Source organism: Meleagris gallopavo, chromosome 17 (assembly GCF_905368555.1).
Source record: "Meleagris gallopavo chromosome 17, MGAL_WU_HG_1.1, whole genome shotgun sequence".
NCBI lineage: Eukaryota > Metazoa > Chordata > Aves > Galliformes > Phasianidae > Meleagris > Meleagris gallopavo.
In genome coordinates, this window is record NC_139420.1 from 266,959 (window position 1) to 285,864 (window position 18,906).

Genomic DNA, 18,906 nt, shown 5'->3' on the forward strand with positions numbered 1-18,906 from the left:
AGCAGGAGAAGCTATTCAAAAACAGCCTCGACTTACTGAGGATCATAAGAAAGGATAATGGAGGTATTTCACCTTTGCCTGCATGTTTACTGTATGCCAGCCTGTCTAGTTGTTCATCCTTTCTTACATTCTAACAAGCACAGATTTTGGCTTGTGAAAAGTAGGTGCCTGAAATGAAAAGCTGTGTGTGGCTATTTAAACTTAGTATGTTTGTGGGAAGGGTTGTGCTTTGTGATATAGCTCGTTCAAATCCCTGAGCAAGAATAAATGAGGGAGGAGAAAACATAGACACAGTCAGATAAAGCAAAAAATGTAATTTTTCAATCAAGCTTTTAATGAAAAGGTCATAAAATAACAGTTTCTCATCACTGTACATTAAGACTGCAAATTTCTGAATGCTGAGATCATATTATACTTTCTGTATCTTTTTATATGACACTTGAGTTGAAGCCACAACTACATGTGGCTCTGACCTGAATTCAAGCTCTTGAAGGAAATGAACAGAACACTGCAGCAGGAGTGTCGGCCTTTCCCTTATCCTCCCTTCTTCTTCCCTTCCCCAGGAAACATCCAGGGCACCTAGACTGACTGATAGTTAAGGCTTAAAATTAAAAAAAAAAAAAAAAAATTAAAAAAAAAAATAGAGTGAGAGAGATGGTACATCCCTCTTTTAATTGCATTTAAAATGTGAAAATAAAACAGGAGAAAATATCCAGCCAGCCACATTAAGCTCCTGTCCTCATTAGGAAAGTTATCCTCAGCCAGTTAGAACGCTTGTGGAAGTTGGAACAGCTGTCCTAGGTGCTTCAATTGATAACTTGTGAAGGAGAAGTCTAAAAAACATCCCACCCTTCAGGAAAAGCAAGCACTACAAAGCATGGCCCCTAAGTGCCAGCAAATTTTGTTGCATGAAATATTGTTTCAAACCCTCCCTCCACATGGCATCCTGCAGGGTCTGTTCCGTTCAGTAAACGCTGATCTGCTGATCTATACGTGTTCAACACAAGGCTTCACAATGCATAGGAAAACTAGAGGAAAGGGGAAAGAAGAGGATGATTACAATAAGAGGAAAGATAAGCTTGCCTGTTTGTCTCCTGCACTAAAATCAGGGCAATAAGGTACCATGGGACTTAGTGCAAAACAAACTCAGGAAAGGTACTTCCAGAATTTCTTTTCAAGACTATGGCCAGTTCTTGAGTACAAGAGTAAGCTTATGAAAAAAAAGTTTTGCAGTATTTAAGAAACTTTGTTCATGCTGAGAAAATCATTAAATTCAAATAAAAATAAGAAAAAATGCTGAAGTCCACTTAAATCCTCCAGGATCACAGAAATCAACAAATATCCCCTTTCTTTATACTAATTTTTAAGACTGTTGCAGGTCCATAATTGCTAATTCTACCAGTACTGGAATGAGAGGCTTGTGAAGTACAGCTTTTCCTAGGGACTCTAGTGACCTTACGGTTAGGAATCTGATGCTTCCATATTGTTTATGAGGCCCATCACAAGATGGCACAGATGCTGTTGAGTTTGGCACAAAGCTTCCTCTAGCTATCTCAGGCGTTGACTCCCTACTTTTGAGAGCCTTATTGCTTCCATGGTAAACAGTAAGTGGAGGATGAGAGGGAGTTTTAAAAAGAAGCTATATTCTGACCTTCAGGCAGGACATTAGACTCATCTCAGTCACAAGCTGCAACTGGAAGCACGCAACTGTTCCTCTGATGACTTTTACATTCTCCAAATTTTGCCAACATTCACCTCAAAATTCATTTGGTTGCACTGAGTGCACTGGATGTTTCCCCTGGTCAAGACCCATACTCCTGCTTTTCAGAACTGAAGCAACAAGGTAAAATACTGCTAACCCAGACTGAACCTGCACTGCTTGAAAACAATGCTTTCTACACACACAACAAAGAGGAAAATAAAAACAAAAACAAAATAGGAATCTTAGAAAGAGTGACACTGTAACTGGAAACATTTAAATACAGCAAAACATAAATTCCTCTTCTATGCAAAGCTACAAAAGTCCAGTCTTTGTATTGTCTTCACAGGTTATGGTTTATGGCTATGCTGAGAGTCTCTGAGATTCTTTTTTTTTTTTTTTTTTTAAATATATTTTTTTTTCATTTTTTTGAAATCCTGTAGAGTAGATCCTGCAGACACATCTTTGCGTTTGCAACTTTCTGAATTACATTGCAAAACTGTGCATACAGAATCTGAGAAATAAATACATTCATTACTGCACATACATCTTGATACAAAAACAACACTGTCAAATAGTGTTTGCACCATCTTTGTTAGATATTAAGACCAGGCAAAATTAATATTTCATTTTCCATCAGCCCCCCCATCAAATGTTTGAGGTGGCTTTGGTGTAGAAGGTAAAAGCTACAAAGGGTCAAGACTAACGATGGAGAGGTTTTCTAAAAAAAATCCTTTTTTTTTTTTGGCTTCAGCAATATTTTTGCAAACCATCTTCATTGGTCATCGTTAGACTCTTCTAACATGCAAATCTAGCTTAAGTTTCACCTAGAAAACCTTTTGGTTTTTGGTTGGTCTCTTTGCACGTGACTGCAAGGTATGGAGTGAATCACTCCAGCTGTTTAATTAAAAGGTGGCTCAGATAGTCAGAACAGCATAGCTCAGGCCCCAGGGCAGCTCTGGGTAGAAGAAGGGAGCTACGTGCCTACACTCGTGCCCTCACCCCAGACCAGTAAAGCTTCCCTGGCCACCACTGCATTTCACAGGGAGATGCCGCCTCTGCGCAGCCCCTGCTGACACAGAGCGTGGCACAGAGTTGTGCATACTCTTCCACATCAGCAGCCACAGAGCCTCACAGAAGCTGCGTGTCAATAGCTCTTTGGTGTTTTCTGTGATCTTTGTGGCTCCTGCTAACTTCCCCAAATGCACAGAACTGGGCTTTCATTTATTTTTGCCAGGAATTTGGTTTTGAAGTCTTGCAGTAAGGGCTGCAAAAGAGCTAAACCTAGTTCAGCCATTGTAGCCCCAGGGAGACGAGCTGGGTACAGCAGCTCCCTCATTTCTGACAACATTCTTCTCTGATCCCCAGAACTTCTCCCATCCCTCTACCCTCTCCTAGGGCTTCTCTATCCTCCCGCTCAAGCTCCTCTGAGGAAGAAGTTGGCTGTTCCCCATGGCTGTAGGCCGTGGGCCTGAGTAGCTGGGCCTGCACAGTATGAGGGCTTGGGCCTTGCCCAGCAGCATCCCTCGTGGGCTGGAGACAAAAAGTCCTAAACCTACGTGCCGTAGTTCTGACTGCTCTCCCTCCCCACCCTCACTGAGCAGTGTTGGAATGCAGGCTGGCTCGCAGTTCCCCCCTCCCAATTTGGGGAATCTGCAGTAGCCTTCAGAAGAGAAACCAATGGAAAAAGCAAAGATTAATTTTGACTGGCCCCTAGATCTGTTGAGGTCTGAAACTGTAAAAGTTTATGTAAACAATGAGATAAATATATTAGTACTTTTCTGAGCCAAGTGAGGTTCCATACTCATTCAAATGTGCTTTGGTTTAAAAAATAGTTTTGTGAATTTGGGTATGAGCTTCTTTTTTATACAACTTTCACTATTTTATCTTTTTTTTTTCCTGTTACTCCGAAAACATTCTGGAACTAAGTGACTAAAGCATATGCTTAAGCTGCCAGGCCTCTTTTTTTTTCTTTTTTTTTTTTTCTTTTTTCTTTTTTTTTCTCTTTAAATGTTTTATTCCTCTTGAGGCTCTCTGTGTATCTTGAAAAAAAAAAAAAAAAAAAAAGCAACTCCCTCCCCCCACCCTAAAACTCTTAAAATCTTAAATATGAAACTAGTGTTTTGCTTTCTCATTAAAATACAGAAAAATGTTTGATACAATACTATGTCGTACAAATGCAGTTGAGTGTTCAGGCCCCAAGCAGGCCTTAAACAGTCCCTGAAGTTTTGAGTATTATTAGTTATTCATTATTACTGTCACAATTTGGAAAATGTTTATACTCAATCTACGGAACACAACTTTACACAGCTACTTGAAAAAAGAACAAAATTTCCTTTTGTACAATACTCTTGCTGTACACAGACTTTATGTCGTATTGTTTAAGTGCTGGGGGAGAGGGATAAAGTAAAAAAGCCATTCTGGGGGAAAAAAAAAAAAAAAAGCATTGGGTCCTGAAATTTTAAAATGATTCTCAAGACTTAAGAAAGAAATGAAGAGGGGACCTAGAAGGGAAAGGAGAGGCTACATCACTCACATGCATGCTTGTAAAAATGAATTAAACGAGGGGGAGCAGATTGGTTGCCCACTTTGGATCTGACCGTGCTTCCCTGAGCTGTGGGTGCTCCATGCCTTGGCTCAGCAGCCCCAGCTCCAGCTGCATCCCAGGGCCTCTGCACAGCTGCCCTCCCACTTACCCCATCACCACAACAAACTGTGGGGCTATGAGCAAAGGGGGGGGAAATGATGCCCAAAACCTACTGCAGAGGCAGAGCTTACTGCCAGCTGCATGTTTCTCACTAAGAGAGCTAAAGATTATTGTGAAAATCGGGACTTGGTGGGTTCTGAGCCAGCCAGCAGAAAAGGAGGCTCTGCTGTGGCAGCAGCCAGAGCCAGCATGAGCTTTCAGGCTGCTGGAGGGAAAGTGAAGGCAGCGTGGAAGTGCCTTGGAACTAATTTTGTATGGCTGTCCTTACGCCCTCCTGGGACTTAATTTGAGAAGAAGGTAGATGGCAAGGCCTTCCCTCTTTTCCCCATAGATGATTCTGGGGATGTTCTTAGGGAGGGGGCTGGCAGGAACTGAGGGAAGAAAAATTCAATATAAATTCTAATGTGGAAGTGCTAAAGACACTAAAGACACACCTAGCCCCCCAAAAGAAAACAGCGTGCCTCAGCACGACGAGAAATGAAAAGTCCGTGCTCCCCTCATGCCCCAAGTCACAGTGGGGCCGGAGCAGGCAGACAATAGCAGGAGCAAACAGCACAGCCGAGCGGGCAGGAGAGGGGCAGCGTGTTCCCTGTAATGTGACACCAGGCCAGGGCGCAGCTTGGTTAGTCTATTGCTTGGAGCCTGGATTCCAGTTTCCTCAGTTCATTCAATTGACCCAAAAACTTCTTTTGGACTAGTCCATCTTAACAAAAAAAAAAAAAAAAAAAAAAAGCAAAAAAAAAAAAGCTTATATTATATTTCTTTGTTTTAGACAAACATGCTCACTTTTTTTCTTTTTCTTTCTTTCTTTCTTTTTTGGTCAAAACTTAAAAAAAAAAGTTTTATTTTTTAAAAAAGATAAAATGTGAGGTTTGGTAAACACTATGCAGAGACTATACTGGTTTGAGTGGGAAAAAAAAAAAAGAGAGAAAAAATACAAGTGTAAACTTTTCTCAATTCAGAAGGGATGATTCTACTGGCTGTGAATTTTTACCACCACAGTCACGGGAGGCTTGAAATAAGCCATAGCTTTCCACAAGGTCACGCCAACAAAGTCAAGGGGGCCAAGAATTGGTGGGCTGAGTTCTCTGTCTCTTCTCCTAAACCAATAGCAGCTGTTGGCTGTGATGTCTTATGCAGATGTTGCAAGAACATTTTGTTTCTTTTTCTTTTCATTTTTCTTTCTTTGTGTGCATGTGTTAAACTGTGTAAAAAGGAGGATATGAAACACTTTGGTTTGCTTTTTCCTCCTCTCCTCCACCTTATTGCACTCTGGATTCTAGTAAATTATAGACTGCTATGCCCTCACCCTCTGTCATGCCAGGTGTTTACAGACTGACCCAGATGTGCTGGGGGAGTGGAAGATGAGGGGGGCATTTTCCTCTCCCCGTAGTGTCCAGATTCAATAAACAAAGCTGGAAAGGGCCCAGAAAGCTCAGAGAAGTTTTCTTCTTTTATCTAGAAGTGACTACAAACAGCCAAGAGACTGCGAGCAAGCCAGGCCGAGCAGCCAGCACAGCTTCTGGCTCAGCATATTTTTTGCTTTGTCTTTGGCCAAGCTTTGCTTTAACATTTCTCTAGCTGACTTTTGATGGAAGGACAGGGTGGTAAAAATCCCTTAATTTAATTTAGCTTCTACTTTTATACATTTAATTACTTACAATAAGAGAAAAAAAAAATGCCTAATCTTTCACTAACCATCTTATTGTTCTCATGAATTCAAGAGGTAGCAAAGGTAACAAGTCTGTACACACAGACTTGTTCTTTAGTGAGGGAGGAAAGCTAAAAACATACACACACACAAAAAAAAAAAAAAAACAATAATAAAAAAGTACCTAAGGAACTTGTAGCAAGTCCAGCCTACATCAAACCCCCTCCCTACCCACCCACCATAGAATTAACCTCAGACCTTCCAGTTCAAACATTCACATAAACGTTACAATGGTTTTTCCTTTAATAAAAGTACCTCTAAGCAAAGAATATTCATATGAAACTACTAGAAAAGTAAAGACGACCCCCTGCTCACTGAAAAATTCTCAGGGCATCCAGTCCCTGTTCAGTCATGGGTAAGGCTGAAGAGGTTTGCATGTTTTGTGGGAAAGGGTGATGTGTGGTTACTTGTGCCAAGGATGAAAATTAAAACCAAATGAGCAAGGAATGGCAAGGAAAGCATCATCAGCTCTTTAAGCAAAGCACCCTGGCACTGCATGCCTAGGTAGATGGCTGTCCCCACCAAGGCCAGCCCAGCAGGGTGGGTGGTGGGTTCCAACACTGCTTTGGCTTTACCACAGCATCCAAAAGGGCTGTCAACCCTGCAAGATGGTCCACAGACACAGCTTTCGTGTTTGTGAAGGCAATGCAATGTTTTTTTTCACAGATGTATGCTATTTTCTTTTGAATGGCAAGAAATACCCTACTGAGTTTGATTTTAAGAGAGGGCATGACTAGGGCCACAGCATCGCATAGGAAAGAGGCAGGGAGGCTGGATCCAGCAGAGATGAAAGTTCCCTGTGGTCCTCCTTCTTGCTTCAGGTTACCAAAATGACAGTGAAGTCAGTGCACGTGGAAAGAAGTGACATTTCATGCTAGATCACCAAGATTTTGAGGGAGAGTTGGACTAAATGCATCAGCTTGGCTGTGGACCTATTTTTTTTTTTTTTTTTAATGGAAAACAACTTTTTAAAAAAATGTTAAAGCTACATTTGTTTAGGCCTCCCATGACTGAATAGAGTATGAGGAGTTGCCCCCTTTTTTGTTTGTTTGTTTGTTTTTGTTTTTTTAAAGCAGCAAGTCTTACAGAAAGGTAAATCACTGCGGATGGGCTTGAAGCTCATTCTGGAGTCTTTGGCTTATGTGGGAGAGGTATGCATTCGCAGGTGGCTGATCAGATTGCGCTGCTGGGTGAATTTCCCACCACACAGTTGACATTCGTAGGGTTTTTCTCCTGAGTGGACACGCATATGCTCTGTCAGTCGGTACTGCCGGGTAAAGCGCATCCCGCATTCCTCGCACGCAAAGGGCTTGAGCCCCAGGTGGCTGCGCATGTGCCGTGTCATGGTGCCCCGCTGTGTGAACATCTTGCCGCAGATGTTGCAAGGGAAAGGCCGCGTCAGCCAGTGAGTCTTCTCATGCTGTCGCAGTGTCGCTGGATCCTTGTAGCTCTTCTCACACACAGAGCACTTGAACGGCCGGGACTCTGCAGAGTAGGACTGGTTGGCGTTGGACAAATCCTCGGCTTCATCCTTACCACCATATGTGCCTTCCTCCTTGATGTAAAGGTCTTCCTCGGTGTGTGTCTCCACGTGGGCATTCAGTTGCTCAGAGCTGGGGAAGCCTTTGCCACAGGGAATGCAGACATACAGGTTGTCACCATACGCCACTGGCTCAAACCCCTCCTGTCGGTAGACGTAGTTGGCACTGGTATGCCCACCACTCTCGCTCTCACTCTGGCCGCTGTCATCACTGTTCTCCTTACCATTTTCTACCTCCTCCTTACACGAGTAGGGCAGGTCTGCGCCATAAGCCCCAGCCAGGCTCCGCTCCACAGACTTGGACAAGGGCCCCAGCAAGATCCCGTTGGGCAGCCCTTCGCCTTCATCCCTGTCTTTGCCTCCGTCCTTTCGGTCAAAGGCATTATCTTTCTTGATCCACTCCTTCTTACGGGACGAATGCCGGAGGCCCTTGCGCTGGCTGCTCTCTGTCAGCGAGTGGTGGCACTCCTCGCTCAGATCCATCTCCATGGGGTCACTGCTGTCCGCTATGCTGTGAGGGGCTCCAACTCCAGACTCGTCAAACGATGAGGCACTGTTGGCTGCAGGGGCTGAGGCAGATTGAGGAGAGCCATGCTGGCTTTCGCTGTGCTGCGTGTCATCGTGGGAGGCTGCAACTGGGAGTGATGGACTTTTTTTGGACAAATCGAGGCCTAGTTCCTGGTCACCAGTGCTCCCATTTGCACTACCACCCCCACCACAATTCTTACTGGCTCCCCTGCTTAAGGAGTGACAGTTCTCTTGATTGGAGCTGCTGATAAAGACCTCATCATCAGAGAGCTTTCCCTTTGACAGCTCCTTCCCATGCGAGCCCTTCAACCCCTCATTTGACCCTGAATAGCGAGCTTGAATGACAGAAGCAGCGGAAAGTCTCTGACTCCTGGCAGATCTCCCAACACCAAGGCCACTGGCCTTGCTGGAGAAGGACTTGCTGTTCCGCTTTAGCTTCTTTCTGCAGAGAGCTGCCAGATCATGCAGTTGGAGGTAGCTTGCTGCGGTGAGGAGAGCACTGAAGTTCTGTTCACCAGGCTGGTCAGTCGTTAAGAGCTTACCAGTATAAATAAAGTCCAAAATCTGACGGAACACGGTGGGGTTCACCATGTCCGTGTCTAAGTTAATCAGGTTGTCATGCAGGACAAGGGATTTGAAATACATGCTGCTGGCTGCCAGGATGTTCTTATGGGCACGAAACAGGGCATTTTCTACCACAATGATCACATCACAGAGGAAACCTTTGGCTCGTTGCTGGTTCAGCTGCAGTAGCAGTTGTTTGGCATGATTTGGCAGTTCCATCTCCACCTTCTCGTCCTTTCACCTTCACTTTACCACCTGCAAAACAGGATGATGGGAAGTGTGAACCTGCTGTTTCCACTCAAACAAGTCTACATTTAATAGACTGGCTTAACAGTGTGCAGTCTCTGTTCAACTTGACATTGACTAAGGAGCTCTGGGTATGATCCAGCCTTGCAAGCTGTGATCCTTCCTGGATTACGGAGAGAAGTATTACTCACTCTAAGATTTCAAGTCTCAAAAATCAGATTTTTACAAAATAATTCATTGTTGGCTGGAATTGCTATTCAAAAGACACTAGTTAGAAAACAATAGTTAGGTATAGGGAAAAGCTTTTTGCCTTTCCTAACACAAATCTGAAGGGGGAATAAGGAGAAAGATAAAAAGAAAAGGAAAAAAACCATCTATCTCTCTGCCGTTTGAGCGTGTAAAATAACTAGCATAAGCTTCACCTTCCCTGCTTTAACGTGTAGTTTGTTTCTTGGCTTTAATATGTTGAAGTCTTACAACATACTAAACCCCAGCAGCTCTGGGGTTGAGAAAATGACATTTAGCAACTAAATCCAGTGGAGATTGAATTAATCACACAGAGGTGTCAATGGGAAATCTCCTTACGAAAGGCTGTTTTAAAAATCACCCGCCAGGCAATGTCCATATCCTAATCCACTAACGTTAAGTGCTAGAATCAACCCTGGACTGCCTGAAATTCAGGATGCTGAGCTAGCTAAATGCCACCAAGTATATTTAACAATCTGAAACTGTTTTCTCAAGTTAATTCCTCTCTTAGTTTTCAAAGATTTTTGTCTAAATAAATAGAATTCAAGTAACCTATCTCAAATCGCAGTCTCTCTACCCTGAAATACTGGTAAGAGAGTAAGATTGTGTTTACCTCTGTGTAGTTCATGTTTTTCACTAATGGTATGTACAGTGTAAATTATTTTAGATATTGACTTATATTGATGGCCCTTATTAAACAGCTGGTTTGAGGAGGATCTAAACTAACTGCCACCTGCAAATTTGGTAGATATGAGAACATACAGAAATTAGAATTTAAAATTGGGGCTGCATTCAGAAATCCAAGATTAATTTTGTTTCTTTTGTTGTTGTTGATATTTTTGTTTGAAAGTGTCAGCTACTACTTGTAATAAATCTGTTAATTTAAAATTTGTTTAAAGTAATTTCTGAGCTTCAAACATAAAATAGCTACCTTCTGCTTTCCCCTTCTCCCTTTCTTTGCCAGTTCATCTTATTATTGAAACAGATTTCTCCTTTTGAAGGAGGGGCAGGCCCTACATCCATAGAAATGAAGATTATTCTCTTAAAATCATCTTGACTTAATGCTTTTTTTTCTTGTGTGCTCCATTCTGTCACATCAGATTTCAAATGATAAAGCATTAGGCTGATCTAGGCTTATCTACTCTCTGGGTCAAGTATGTGTACCCAAGAAAAAGAAATAATGAGTGATACCTCCATAGTTTTTTAAAAAAAGAAAGCCTCCTTCATACCTTACTTATATTCTTACTTAATGGTGATGAATAAAAAGTTCTCATTTTGCAGAAAGGTGCTAAATTTACATCATCTGTTTCTGTACAGCAAAAGGATTTTTCTTTACGAAAGAAGCAACCAAAAAGTAAACTATTTTTCTTCCCAAACTGCTGACTCGCTAGAATGGCACTTCTGCAGTTACCGAATGAGCTGCCAAGCAGGTGCCAGCCTTCTTCCACGGGACACATTTCTTCAGTTGACCAGCCTGCAATTTGCCTTTGCATTTGGTAGAATTTTGTGGCCCCTGTTCTGTGCACACAGATCACAGTGGCTTTTCACCTTGATCCACAGCTAAAATGACTGTTCTGCTTTTCTGTTCCGTTCCTATCCATTTCACAATGGATCGGATCCACAACAAATGGTGGATTCACTTCCCAAGATGGCTGGCTTTAAAAAGGGTCCCAGCCAAAGAAGAAAATACAGGCTTGCCGTGGTTTTAGGCAATTATGTCTTCTCTCTCTATAGCGTTTCTGTCATAGAAATTCATTCTGCTGCTTCTTGAAAACATAAAGGAATTACCACCAGTGAACAGTGTTGAGCGCTTTATAACCAAGTTTTGCTGGAGATGGTTACATCAGAGCTACAGTGCACAGGCAGTGCCTCTGGCTGTAGTAGTTTGCTTCCAGAACTGCCAATTAAAAGGAAGAAGTTACAAGAGAGGCTCCAAATGCCCACTTTTATCTGACCAGGCCTGTAAAAGCACGCACTTCTGGGTCACCAAGATATATTCATAGGGAAGAACAAAAACTTGGCTTGCAACATAACACTCTGTCTCTAGATATGAATGCATCCTGCTCAGCAGTAGCAAGAGACCACCTATTACTGCACTGCAACTATAACAGTGCTTCTCCTTGCATATAATATGCAAAATCCCTCAATGTAATTTTTAAGTGTTCCATAAAGAAAAATGCAGGAAGAGAAAGGAAAGATCATAGCCAGCATTTTTTTCCTGAACAGACTAATTAAAAAAATATGCGTTCCTGAAATAGAAGTGAGCTTGTTTCCCATTCGTATGGCACTTGAAGCAGAGGTCTAGAAATTTCTGCAGACATGTTTGTCTAAGCCTTTGCAAAAAGTGAAGGCTTGTTGCAGCTACAAATGGGAACCCTTCTGCCTTAAATGATCTTGAAAGGAGGTAATGAGGTGATGAGCCTGCAGGGAAAGCCCTCAAAGCAGACCCAGAACTACATTTTGCTTTTTACTGAACTCTATAAGGAAGATAATGTTATTATTAAAACGCAGTATGTTCTGCAGCAGAAAAATTAGCACAGTACATGTTGTTTAAATTACCTATACTTATCTCACATGTCAAATTTTACAAAAGTAAAATTTCAGTAGGACAGAAGTATGAGATAGGTTATTACCCATAGTAGATTTTAAATGCAGCGGTCAAGTTTAAGCAGTACAACACTATCTGTTGAATTTGAATTTGTTAGCTGAAGTCTAACATGGATTTAGCAACTTCAACAAGATGAATATAATAGAACAGGGCAGGCAAAACCTTCAGCCAAGTTTAGATCTCCATATATAAAAGTTTGTCAGGAATTGCCCACTGAGGGTTTTTACCAGGTCAGCAACGCGGGTCAGAGAACACACCTTTGACTGACATACCTTTGTTGGCATACCTGGCTTATGTATCTTGTACAGTCCTGGACACAAATAAATTTATTCCAGATGTTTTCCAGAGTTGACCAATTATAAACCCTTCTTTAGCAGTGATGCATTTTGTGAGTAGGGGAATGCTGGAAGTCTTGTTAGCAAAAGGACAAGCATGCATTATTCCTTGACCTCTGGCATTCCTAAGTTCTCACTTCTAGTGGAAAGCGTGGGATCAAAGATAACTACAAGGTTAAGTCCCGTATAAAACTGAGCAGATCTTCCCAAACAAATGGCAGGTGCAGCCTTACAAAGGTCTTCCTATCCATCAGTTTGCAGAGAATGGTTCTTAACAAACCTTGAAGATGTGCACAACATTATCACCAGTATTAACAACAAAGGCCCCCAAAAGACCCTGAAAAATCACGCTGTTTATATTTTGTGTATTTCAGTATAATTTTTAGGAACCCTTCCTTTTTTGTTTTCTGCAAGAAGATTTTAAAAAAAAAAAAAAAAAAAAAGCACAAATTCCCCATTCAGAGGGAGTTCTCTGATAAAACAAAAAACAACAACAAAAACCAAGAATATATATATATTTCACTGAGGGTCACAGTCTTTCAGTATTGAATTTGGTGTGCAAAATTTCACTCCTTTGTATTTAAACAGGGTCACAGAAGACTTTGATCAAATAGCCTTAAAAGTGGTTTTTCAGATTTAGGTTGCTTCCCAGTCATTCAAGACATAGTTTTCAAAGCAGAACTTGCTTAAGTATTCTTGTGCAAGTAAGGAAGAAAGCAAGACTGAGGCTCTCCACTACTCCACCATATCCATGTCACTGCGACACAGCACATGCAAAGATATGAAAAATACAGAGCACAAATCACAGATTACAGCAATGCTGCAAGCAAATGCCACACATTGAACAAAGCTACACAAGCTAAAAGCATTTTCACAAGCAATAATGCCCAAGGAGCTGGGTAACTCTGAGCTACTGTGCCCAGGTTTGAGCATGCAGTCATCAAGTGCGCATGGAGTGCATGCAGAACACACCAACAGCTCCAGGAGCTTTGCTGCTCTCACTACAAAGCAGGAAAAACATAATTTGCTCTCAATTTCTGTAAAGAGTTTGGAAATCGCTGAAAAGTAGGTTGCCAACGTACAGGAGAATAGGAATCCCTTCACTCCCTGTAAATAGTATAAAATCTACATATTCATTACAGAATTGAGTCTCTTTAATATTCCTAAATCTTTTCCTAAAAGTAATTCCTGAATAAATGCTAAATGTGTTATCTTAGCAGCCTCTAGTAGGAGATGCTGTTTGATTTCACCCGCGTTACAGATTTTAGCATCTGAATACTGTTCACTTTTAAGAAGCAACAACAGCGAAGCAAAGAATCAATCAAAAACATTTAAGGAATCACTCATTTCATGGAGAGGATTTATGGATGAACGAGAAGGCTATATAGCAAGCACCTGAACAGTGAACTAACAGTACTGCAGATAAAAACCAGCAAACAAATTAGATGTGATGTATCAAATTAGATGCCAGTAAAGCATTAGCCTAGCATGCATGTTATAATATATCTAGGAAAAAATAGGGTCCTGCTTACTTATGACTCTTCCTTGCTAAGCAGTTCTGCTGCACCAAGTAGTGAGTACATGCAGTAGTGAGCATGGGGAAGAACAAGACAAACAAAACCAACTGCTTTCTTTGTTGCTTTTTCCCACCAAGTTACTTCCAGCCCGAAAAATGCTGTGTCCAGCTGCTATCGTATCTAGGTGAAACTGAAACATGGATTCTTCACCCTCCAGTTTCAGAGGAACTAACTTCTTTAGAGAACTGGAAAATCCTAGCGGGAAGGGCTTTCCTACTGTTGGCTGGCTCATCTGATCTTTCTTTCCTCACGTCCATAGAGAACTTACTTCCTTGATTTTCCCAAGGTATTGGTGAGGTGGTCTTTCAGGGCTGCTAACCTTCCCCCCAGGAGCTGCAGTTGGCAGGTCATTAGCCCATACCTTGTGAATGTATTCACATTCCAGAGCAGCAGAGGCAGACAGAGGAATGCATGAACTGTGTTAGCTCAAACCGTTCTCTATCCCCTTTGAGAAGGCAGAGAGCAGAACATTGAAGCAGAGGCAAGAACATGCACTTTTTCATCATTCGCAGTAGAACAGCAAAAGCTCTTTGAGGTGGTCTCAAGCAGAAAACTGGATGCAGCACCCTTGTTTTTCACACTAGAGTATCTCACACTTCAAAATAGGTAGGACCAACATGTCAAGTTACAGGGAGAGGTCTGCAGAACTGGGGAAGGGAGAGAAAGCAACATGCAGGAGAAAGCAGGATGCACAGCTGCTGTTGCTAGTGTGGACATGGAAAGGAGAAGAATGGAGGATTATTTCACAGAGGATACCATATCAGCAAACATAAAGTGGTCCTTATCTCATTTGTTACATTCCATTTAGTGCCAGATAGAACTGCCGTCCTGTCTCCCTCAAGCAATTTGCAGAATTCAGGGCCGCAGAAATGGTGTAGTTTGGCTATTGGTCACAAGCACCTCTTTGGTACCTTTGTGGTGCAATGTTTGGACATTTTGTACATGGGCAATACATGCTCGACTGCTTCCAGCTTCTGACCCAAAAAGGAGAGAAGACAGAGCCAGATGATGTCCCTAGTCCCTTCTTTTTCCTGTCCTAGAATAACAAGCAGAGCCTGACATGGCTAGTTCCTTCCCCGCTGCATGGCAAACTGTATAATCAATGGAGATGTCCATGGGTGAAGAGGATAGAGGCCCTGTGTGCATGAAAGCACTAACGTCAGGAGAGCAAAGTGATTTCCAGTCATTGCAAGGCTGTAGCAAAGCAGGAACACCTTGCTATAAAAGCCAAGACTATGAGCAGTAGAATGCAGATTAACCACTTGGTTGCCGCTTACCATGCCAGGTACATTGGGCTAAAGGCACCTCCATCCAGTGCTGCCCGACGTGCCAGGTACATCCCATGATGTTCCATTGAAATCACAACAGGCCATCAATAGAACGTGGCTGCACGGATGCAGAATGGAGAACCAGGCGCTGTTAAATGCAATTAAAAAACGGCAATCAAAATTGAAACATACATTTTAAAATGGCCATCTGCCTTAAAAATGTAACTACTAAAACAACCTCCCCTCCACCCATCTCCCCCAAGCTGATCTGTGACAGAAAGAGCGGAAGGCTTCTGCAGTTTTCCTGATGACTTGCTCTGTCCACCTCCATGCAGGACTCCAATGGCACTGAGCTTCAGGGGTACCAGGGAACAGCAGATCCCAGGCTATCTGCACCAGCTTCCCCACTGCCCAGAAATACAGGCAGGTAATATCACCATTAGAAATGCTTCTGTAATGGAAAAAAAATAAATAAAATGGTGCGAGAGCTTCATGGTCTTGTTACCCACATACAGGCAATGGTAGTACTTAAATGCTGATCTTTTACGTTGTTCCCTTTTCCCTGTTCCCCTTCCCAAGCTATTTAAATCCTTCTCTCATAACATCTGTGATGTTACGGCAGGGATCCAGGCTGAGTCCTTTGGCCTTTGTTAGATCTGTGGAGCAAGGAGGGAGGAAGGAAAAGAGAATATTGAACCCTCCTGTTTATAATGATGCTTCACTAATAACTTTATTATCCATTCTTGGAGACTGGAAATGATGTTGATTTGTAGTGGACTGCAGCTCATACAAGAGTCATGAAACTTAAGATGTATAATTCCACCCTTCCCTGCCCGAAAGAAGAACAGCATCTTTTCATGCCAAAAAAAGCACATCCCACTGATGCACTCAGCTTATTAAACCTAGGGTATTCTCTGCAGTGCATATTGTCCTCTTCCAAGAGTCTCTGCAGTCAGCTCTGGCTTGGTTATCAAGGACATTCTCAGGAAAGATGCTAAGCACAGGCCTCTCTTTACAATTGTTGCTGCTCTAAGTGGGTAAAAAACCCAAACCACCAGAAGTAACTTGCAGCCTCACAGGGATTTAAGAGAGGACTTCAGACCCTTTTGCATAGCTCATGTCGCACTGATGGCCGCATGTACCCATCTGTGCTACTGCAGATAGAAATCTTACATTTAAAAAGTTAGAAGAATATTGATTACCATTTCAACCTTAAAAGATAAAAGGCTGAGTGGAAAAGACTGACAGTAATGAATCTTATCTGTATGAGAGTGAATGTAAAGGACAGCAGTGGCTTGGCAAATAGAAAGTGTTTTCATGAAAAGGACACCGAATGAGGAGGTCTTCATTCTTCTTGGACATCTGCTGGGCTCAGACACATCCCATCATTCCTATCTGCATACTTATTCTCACAGTTCTGCTATTTAATCCCTTCCATAATGAACGAATAGGGCTTTCATACTCAGATTGTCCTGTTTTGACTGCTCTGTACCGTAGATTTTTAAATCTTGTCAATACAATGAAGAAGTGAAAGCCCTTCCTGACCTGGGCTGTTCTGAACCAAGAGCATTTGCTGAACTACAGACCAGAGCTCCCACTCTCCAAGTGCTCACACCTTGCATAAAAGCAACACATTGCTGGCTGCACTTGCAGCGTCAGGGCTCTGCAAAACACTCAGCAATATTGGCAGTACTCAGTTTAAGGAAGACTGAATGCTGCATGAAGGTATTTATTGGACTGGTTTTGAGACAGTAGCTCTAGTGCAGATTTACACCCAGATTACAGTAATTCTTGCTACTGTGAAGCAAGAAACTCTTCTCTATGGTTGTGTTTTCCCTCTAGGGCAGAGATTAGCAGAGAACTGCTTAATACAGAGGTGTTTTCTGCTGCTAGAGCAACAGGCTGCAGTCAGAAATGAAACTTCCTGCAATTCTTAAACATAGCTTTTGTATATTATGCATTTATTTTCACTGTTGACACAAAGACAACCAAAATGTTTTACGTGGGAGGAGAAAGGAAAAGCACAGACATTGGAGATGTTGTCAGGCAAAGCCAGGCACTAAAATTTCTGGCAAATCTGCAGAGTACAGTTGATCTTAGCATAGTAGTGGCACAAAACACATACAGGCTCAGAAGCAGTAGATGTTGGGTGCTCCTGCAGCCCTGCAACAACTGACAAGGCCCAGCCCTGGCTTGATACTGCGTTACAAGTGGGACAGGCATACCTGATGCTGATCTAATGACTCCTTATTCCAATAAAATACCCACATATTCGGTAAAGTAGCTCAGTCCACATAAGAGGAATAGTATCTGTACCCACTCAGCAGGTACAGGTCCTGTGGTATGCAAAATTCCTGTTTCCCACCTACCTTTGAGCATTGGTGCATAGAATTCTCCCTTCACAATGCAAGAATTTAGGATGTGATTAAAGGACTATTGCTGCCTCCCAGCTAATCCTTGAGAGTTTTAGGCGGAATCTACACCCCAGTGAATTATGTGGAATGAGAAGATGCTAAAGGTCCTAAACCTTGGGATCTGTTCCTCAGTGTGATAGGCCAGGGTTCGCAGGTGGTGCATGGGGTGGTAGCTTTGTGCTGGACATTGTGTTGGGAGCAAGAGCACTGTGTTGAAGGAACGCCATGGCCCTTTTCTAGCTGAGACTGTCTTACAGCAACCTTCCAGTTGCAGCACAGCTTTAGGGCTCTGAGTCACCACAGATACAAGCTGATAGCTGGGTTGTGAAATGCAGCAATTCTGGAACAAGTGCACAGTTCTTTCAACTGTCCCTGTGACTGGAGAGGGATATCCAGGACAGGGATGAGATAGATAGCTAGGAGCATTAAATCCACCAGCTATTGTGACTCAGACCCATCAACAGGGTTTGTTAGAGCAAACAAGGCCTCACAGCATTGGAAGGAATGGGAGAGTCTGATAAAGATCCTCCCAATTGGCCTACTTATTTTTATTTCTTGTGTGGACTAAGCAATTTTTTCTGCAGTTAGAAGCAGTCTGTGCAGGAGCATCTGCATGCTGCTAATGTTGGGAACTTGTTGCAGTAGATTACACTAAGCTCCAGGCCAAGGGGTGCAGGGAGGACATGGACACTAAAAGCCTTGAACCAAAATGTTATCTCTCTTGCCATATGCCAGATGCCAGTGAGCTCAGAAACTTTGCCATCTCATTTTTTCTACAAGACCAAATTTCATTCACTTTTTTCATCTGTGCCCGTGGATGCAGCAGCAGCAGTTCTCCTTAACACAAATAATCAATGCCTTAAATATGGCACCTTTTGCACTTTATCCACCTTTTATTTCTCTCTTTTTTTTTTTCTTTTTGTCCCAAGAACTGATTATGTGCTCCAGCCTCTACTTCCAGATAAATATTTGCCCCTAAGCACTAACCTGCCCTCAGATTCTTCCTGCTTACTTCACTCCTGCGAAGTTTTTCAAGCAAATTAGTTTAAGAATTGGCCCTGGTAGTGTCAAGACCCTGCCCAGCACCCTTCCAAATTGGATGCCTAACTTACCATCCTGAATCTCATACATGGGGTGCTTTGTGACCACATTGTGTTTCTGCCACTCTGAGCTTGCCAAATTGAGAGGATGCCAGAAAGCCACTGTTGCTTGTAAAAGCAGAAGACCTTACAGGCTCAAGGTCTTGCAAACTCTCAGCTTTGCAGCCAAATCCATCCAAGATGAAGATATCCTAAGGGGAAAGTAGGGCTTATGGTGAGATACTTGAATGTTTTGTGTAATTTTACACACATTCATGTTTCCTTGGCTTCCTCTTCAGATGTTAGTGGTGGCTCAAATTCTCATTTCATCTGTCATTCCTCTCTCATCTTCACTTGAGACTACAGACTTCTTTTAAACTCCAC

General features: G+C 42.4%; 1 protein-coding gene and 1 long non-coding RNA gene across 7 annotated transcripts in view; one reads left to right on the top strand and one right to left on the bottom strand.

The window, feature by feature from the left end:
- Positions 1-18,906, top strand: part of LOC116217261 (uncharacterized) — an 80,147-nt gene that overhangs the window by 19,560 nt on the left and 41,681 nt on the right. The gene's annotated exons all lie outside the window — the stretch shown is intronic.
- Positions 314-18,906, bottom strand: part of HIC2 (HIC ZBTB transcriptional repressor 2) — a 76,853-nt gene continuing 58,260 nt past the window's right edge. For 4 of the 6 annotated variants that reach the window (XM_010719954.4, XM_010719955.4, XM_085238554.1 and 1 more), the window contains 2 exons: positions 15,039-15,177; positions 314-9,004 (listed from right to left, as the gene is read on the bottom strand). In XM_010719954.4, the coding sequence (XP_010718256.1) occupies positions 7,256-8,968 (1,713 nt within the window). In that variant the 5' untranslated portion in view covers positions 8,969-9,004; positions 15,039-15,177 and the 3' untranslated portion in view covers positions 314-7,255. Of the gene's footprint in view, positions 9,005-15,038; positions 15,178-18,555; positions 18,905-18,906 lie in introns of those variants that run through there. The other 2 variants (XM_085238556.1, XM_019620950.3) reach the window with 2 other exon arrangements.